Source organism: Homarus americanus, unplaced genomic scaffold (assembly GCF_018991925.1).
Source record: "Homarus americanus isolate GMGI-L3 unplaced genomic scaffold, GMGI_Hamer_2.0 scaffold34427, whole genome shotgun sequence".
Classification (NCBI taxonomy): Eukaryota; Metazoa; Arthropoda; class Malacostraca; order Decapoda; family Nephropidae; genus Homarus; species Homarus americanus.
The window spans coordinates 380,754-387,234 of NW_024739858.1; the positions used below are offsets into that span (position 1 = coordinate 380,754).

General features: G+C 41.2%; 1 protein-coding gene across 1 annotated transcript; it reads right to left on the reverse strand.

Moving 5' to 3' along the window:
- Positions 1-1,732: 1,732 nt before the first annotated feature.
- Positions 1,733-4,529, reverse strand: LOC121875010 (pro-resilin-like). Its single transcript, XM_042379368.1, has 3 exons — positions 4,508-4,529; positions 4,083-4,373; positions 1,733-2,467 (listed from the first exon to the last, which is right to left on the reverse strand). Exons 1-3 carry the CDS (start codon positions 4,517-4,519, stop codon positions 2,210-2,212), a joined length of 561 nt encoding a protein of 186 aa, XP_042235302.1. The 5' UTR covers positions 4,520-4,529; the 3' UTR covers positions 1,733-2,209.
- Between the last annotated feature and the right edge of the window lie 1,952 nt (positions 4,530-6,481).

Consider the following 6,481-nt stretch of genomic DNA (forward strand, 5'->3'; position numbering starts at 1 on the left):
GAGTGTTAAGGTGCGAAGAGAAAGTAAACTAGTACCGAATTATTGACTGATTATAAAGAGGTAAGCCGTATCCAGGGAGGAAGTGAAGGGGGCCAAGCTATATTGCAGCCCCTCCCCAAGAGGTGGACCTTTTTTCCTTCTAAAAATCGTAGTTAAGTTATTTTCCAGGTAACACAGTGGCTGCATAACATCCCAGCACATCAATGTTGTTGATTTTTCGGTTTGTCATCTAAATAAAAGATTCAGCTACAACTAAGTCAATGTCATTACACACGTAGCACCTATAGTACAACAGATGTTTTTTAGACAAAATGACGCAGATCATGAAACATTCAGGTGCTGAAATACCCGACCTTATACCAATGAAGTGAAACCCTTACACAAGGTACGATACTGCAAAATAAACCTTTGAAGTGGAAAGTGCTAGTACTACTAATATACTGTTAGTTATCCATTTCTTTATCATGTGATCAATTTATTTTCAATCCCAAGTTGGGTTTTAGCCCCTTCCCTTCCCTTCCCCACCCATACCAATTAAACATATCTCGGCCTTCCCTTCCTCACAACCATAAAACTATAGAGTATGTGCTACTACTGTGTCAAGTTTGTACCTCTCCATCCCTCTCAAGTGCCTGAATCCGCCCCTAGTGTATACAAGTACGGATAAAATGGCAAGGCTTGTATGGGTAAAGGTCAGCTAGTCCCAAGCAGACAACATCAAAGTTTTGCACTAATAGTTTTCCTAACATTACCAACAAATCCTTTACCTTACTGTAAATCTCATGTCAACTGACACTAACCTTTCATTTTTGTGTTTCGGAAACAACGTCACTTTATAACGCTTTTCTACACCACAAATCACATTTGTTTATCAGAGATACGTTAACAACACGGCAGACCGTCGTCACTGGTGGTGGCCAGGTGGCACCAATGAACCCGAATCAGCTCGCTCGATAAGCGATTCGAAGCAGAGTTGAGACTTCATTAGTATAAAGTGAATTTCATTCGGGTAACTTCTTCCCTTTTATGACCTATTGTGGTTTATAACCCATGTTATTGTTGTTTTGTTTTGGTTTTGTATTGTAATTAAAAATATATTTTCTCGAAAGAAAATTTTTGCTTTCATTTGTAAAACATTCTGTTCAATAAATGAGTCAAATGTTTCGAACACTACTCATTGCTTGTACTGAACCCTTGAAACAACTCATAATCAAACGCTGTCAAGCAACTCTCCAGAAATATTCCAATGTTTTTTGTTGTTGTTTTTTTTACTTCCCAGTTTATACACAATGAAAACAGAAAACATTCGGATATCAAAGATGACGACGGGACAATTTTTGGACATTGTTTTTTTTAATCCCAACTCCCTACTGTAGCTACGATAGTCCAACCAGTCTATATTGAGCACTCTCTGTCCTCCTCCTCACAAGCCACTTACGAATCCACGACCTTTTTTCCTTCTACTTGTCTCGCTAACACAATTAGTTCAAGGGAAATAATGAGTTCCATTTTCCAAAACTTTAACCATGTTTTCTGGTGTTGTTTTTTTTCGCTTACAAAGTTATGATCCGCAAAGCCTCATCATATATTGTGTAGTTTTATACAGAGTTCCGTCACTATGAGTCTTCCTATAAACACTCCATAGGGTATTAGCAATAGATGACAAGAGCACTTTGATTACCTCTTGTTTACTCCTCAATTTACTTCTGATCTGCTAATGATAAAAGCAATATGATTTTCACTTTGTATTTCACTCAAGACTAAACATAAAGGAAATTTTGTATAAGTTGTCAGACAGCTTCATTATCCCAAAGAAACAATTCCTTGGTTAATATTTGCATTATTTGATAGATGAAGGAGAATGGGAGAGAGTACCAGATAAAATGGAACATAGAGACGAAAGCAGAAAGAGAGAAAAAAGAGTGAAGTAAATAATGAATAAGACGAACCGAGAAACAGAGGCAGAAAAAAAAATGACAAAGAACAAGATAGACAGAGAGAAGCAGAAAGAGAAACCAAAAAGTTGACAAAAGCAGAGACAGTAACATGCCAACTAAACAAGTGATACTCTAAGTTCACCAAAAGACAAACACAACTTTGATAACGTGTGTAGCTTGTGTATTGAGCCTCCAGGTCCCCAGGTGCAAGCAGGAAGCCCAGGATATGAGGGCTACAACATCAGAGTCATACAACACAGGAGGATGGGGATTCAGGGGGCACGGTAGCCTGACAGAGGTACTCCAGGGACGTGCACAGGAGCCAGGTAGTTTGGGTCGCCTTCGTAAGTGATGGTGGGATGGAAGCCCGTCTGATCAGCATAGTAGATGACGGTCTGGAGGCGGCCGTCGGGCAGATGGACATAGTACTTTCCCTCTGTCAGGTGACCATCCCGAACCTCAGAGTGACCGAAGTGGGTGCCGGTGTAGTCGTCGTGTACCGAGTGCTCAAAGTCGTAAAATGCAGGTGTCTAAAAGAGATATGAATTAATCAGTCCACAATAATAATAAACAAAAACTACACGTGTGAGTCATAATAACCAACAATAGAAACATCAAGATAGTTCTCTGCCGTATGTTTATATACTCCTGGTGAAGCGGCTGGTCGTGAAGCTGTGATCGCAGGTCAGCTTTTTATCATTACCGTGAAGTAAGAAAGAAAACACAGACATCTTCTAAACATAACCTTCAGTTCCCCTTAAGGGATGGTTGTGCAGCCAAGCCACCTGAGTGAGTTCATGCCACTTTGAGCTGAAAACATGTTGCTATTTAACCTCCGTGTTGTCAGATCTACTATTACTGTTAAACACACAACTGCAGAGAGATTTCGTTCCGTTGTTCTCCCCAAACATACGGGCCGACTGGATGGCGCATCATCAGCACTCATTGTTCTGTTCACTAAATTCACACTTTAAGAGACGTGATCACCTCAAGAACCAGCACGAAAAACTACATAGTTTCAGGAAATGTCACAGTACCATCACTAAAATCCCCTTAATATAAAACATGAAAGGGTAATTGATGCCCCAGGTTGATCTGTGACCTTACCCAGTACTCTGTTCATTCCAGTACTGAAATATACCAAGCAAACACATACCATCACCCAACCTCAAGAGAAACTGGAAAAATGTCAATCATCTTTACAGTGATGTTTGATAATAATAAAACATTACCTTGAGCATCACTGTGGGACATTTACTTCCAGAACTCCAATGAGAAAGATACGAGATAATCACAATCCCAGAGGTATAAAGCTGACATCCATCTTTGTGAAGCTACTCTCGCGAGACCTAGACGTTGTTGTGTTGTCGATACTCTTGGTCCAAAGTTATAGGAGCCGTGGATTAATTATATCACCCTTTTCAGCTTTAATGGTCGTAAGAAAAATGAAGATCCTGGTCAAGAGAATGCTAGACTTCCATCAGAATATCTCGTGATCTTTATATTGACTCACCTCAAGACAGGTGCGTATTCCTGTCCTCATACACCGAGAGGATCCTACCACACAGCCACAGCCAAAACAATTAAACTTAACGCCGGCAAAAACCATTGAGTTCTCGCCTGCACAGCCACATCAGTAATTGGTATAATCCCTTCATCGTTGTTCCGCCATGGCCCGGGTCGTCTCCCTGTGTTTTCCTTCATGTTAAAGGAAGTCGACCGTCACACGAGTAAGATCAAGGTCAGTACCGTGCGTTTGGATGAGTAAATCCCTTCACCAATAGCACTTCCCATCTCAATCTAATTTGCTGCGAGTTTTAGATTTTCCGTACTAGAGAGCGTAGAAAAAAATGTGATTGTTATTTGAACTTTAGCAGCAAAATTCGTCAGACTGGCAAAGGTACGATAGGTTTATAGCCTTAGATAAAGCCTCTTCCAGAAGCCATTAGCATAACACAGTGACAGATTCACCCTCAATACAACTGGCTGAGAGTCGACAGTCTCAGCTAGTTGTCAACTGTATGTTTTCAGTTTCACAGATTATTCCTACAAGGATCAGCTGAGGCCCGACCCGAAGAGCAATGAACAGATCTGGTTGACGTGGAGATTATAAAATACTATAAGCGGAACCAACATGACACTCACATTATGGTAGGGGTCTTGATAGCCAGGACCACCAGGGAATCCAAGTCCTCCGTATGGTTGGGGACCTACAGGATTATAGCCCGGTAAAAGACCGCCAGGATGTACACGGCCAGGATGTACACGGCCAGGATGTACACGGCCAGGATGATACGGGAGGCCACCTGGGTGTAGGGGCCCGGGGTAGCGATGGGGTCTGGCGTGAAAACCTGGTCTGTTGTAGAATCCGGCCGGTGTTGGGTGTGGCTGCTTCAATCCCGCTACAGTCACCACCAACACAGCTACCAGGCAACTCTGTGAAGACAAAAATAATAATAAACATTAGATTTTTGCACAGATATTTCCTAGCAATAATCTTTACATGCATAATTAATATTGTTATTTCCAAAGGGTTTGAACGAGTGAATCCAAGAGATCTTTTCCTATACCTTGTGTATCATCTTGTGGCTGGAGAATGTGTGGGGCGACTTAACACTCCCGGGTTATATACTTGCCGCCGTCACACACCCCGCGCATGCGTAGTGCTAAAGAGGTACAATTTTAGTCGTTGAAGCATTTGCCATTCACAAAGTTAAGACTTGATGGTCTCATTTATTCTCGAAATTATCTAAATTACGTATAAAATTAACCACAATTGACTATACTCACCACACGCGACAATACGATGAAGACTGACATAATTATTCTTTAATCTTTATTGCCCATCATCTCAGACAATTACTGTAGGCAGCACGCATTTATTTATACACCTCTGTAGGTCTCGAAACACTCTGAGATATTAAACGTCACCGCGTCCAGGTTAAAAGATGTTAAAGATAACATTTATCAGCTCTCCCACAGCTCAAGCGTTCTAAAAGGGGAAAGTCCCAGATCCTGTGTTGCTCAGTCAGTGTTTTACGTAATATCTCGGAAATCATAGAAACTGTTGGCATATATAGACAAAATATAGATTAGATAGTACACAAAAAGCTAACTTTGTTTGCGATCTTAAATACTATTAGTTCGATTTATACTTCCAAACAGGATTCCAAACAAACTCATTTTTGTTAACCCAGTGTTCAGGACTTCAGGTACAGTAAGCAAAAGTAGGAATGAATGTCTTTTCTACTTTACTGTGGAGTTCCGTTAAAATTGGACCAATTCTTTTAAGCTTAAATTTTAGGTTTTAACTCTTATTTACCAACCAAAGACGAAGTTAGACGTCGTTTTATGTGTGTGTGTGTGTGTGTGTGTGTGTGTGTGTGTGTGTGTGTGTGTGTGTGTGTGTGTGTGTGATAATTGTAAACACACACCAGGAGGACACAGGGCATATATTTTGGGCCTGAATCACCGCCACCTGTTTATGTCTGCTTACGTTTACGTCTATTTACGTCTATTTACGTCGTGCCACTAGTAACTACACCTCAATCATTTCTTTATCACACGCCATGAACAAAATCACCAGTGGCCAAGAAGAGCTACCCAACAGACCATCAAGATAAACTTTTACACAAACTCTCGAGTCTCTCTCTCTCTGGGATCGTCTTCTTTATACCCCGACGGGATGGTTTGTCGTCTTAGGATAGTTTTAACGTAACAACAACTGGAGAGAAGATGATGATAGGTGTCCCGTTGCCGTCACCTCATTATGTCGAGGTTGTCACTCAAACTTGTCGACCAGTGTTGTTGTTGTGTTGTTCTAATACATTTTTTTTTTCTTTCAATCAGAACGTTAGTCGAAATCTCTTAACAGTTGGTTCGAATGACAGACAGACAGACAGACAGACAGACAGACAGACAGACAGACAGACAGACAGACAGACATACATACATACATACATAGCATATAATATCACAGAGTACATGGGATTCATAGATGGACTCACCACTAACGGTCAAAAACACGAAATGATTGAAGAGCTTTCGTGATGAACATAATTGGAAGGTGAGAAGTATAGATTGTATGGTGAGATGATGGTGAAGTTCCCAGTCAACACTCTCCAAATACTGCCTTGACTAACGTACAATGTGGGATCGTGTAGTGTGGGGTGGTGCAGTGTGGGGTCGTGCAATGTGGGGTCGTGCAGTGTGGGGTCGTGCAATGTGGGGGTGTGTGCAGCAATGTGGGGTCGTGCAATGTGGGGTCGTGCAATGTGAGGTCGTGCAATGTGGGGTCGTGCAATGTGGGGTCGTGCAATGTGGGGTCGTGCAATGTGGGGTCGTGCAATGTGGGGTCATGCAGTAAATGGGTATGTAAACCTTTAACCTGATTTAGCTAATAAATATACAGAACTGACTAGTGGTATAAACAAAGTAAAGTGACGCTATGACAGATTATGGACTATGAAAGTTTCCCGAATTGCATTAAATTGCTTCATTTATTTTATTTTATCTTTTTGTGTGTGTGTGTGTGTATCAAAAGT

What these genes read in the sequence shown, in the direction of transcription:
- LOC121875010 (XM_042379368.1), bottom strand. An exon ending in ATCAAGACCCCTACCATAAT is followed by an intron (nt 2,468 to 4,082) that starts GTGAGTGTCATG and finishes TATCTCTTTTAG; the next exon opens with ACACCTGCATTTTACGACTT.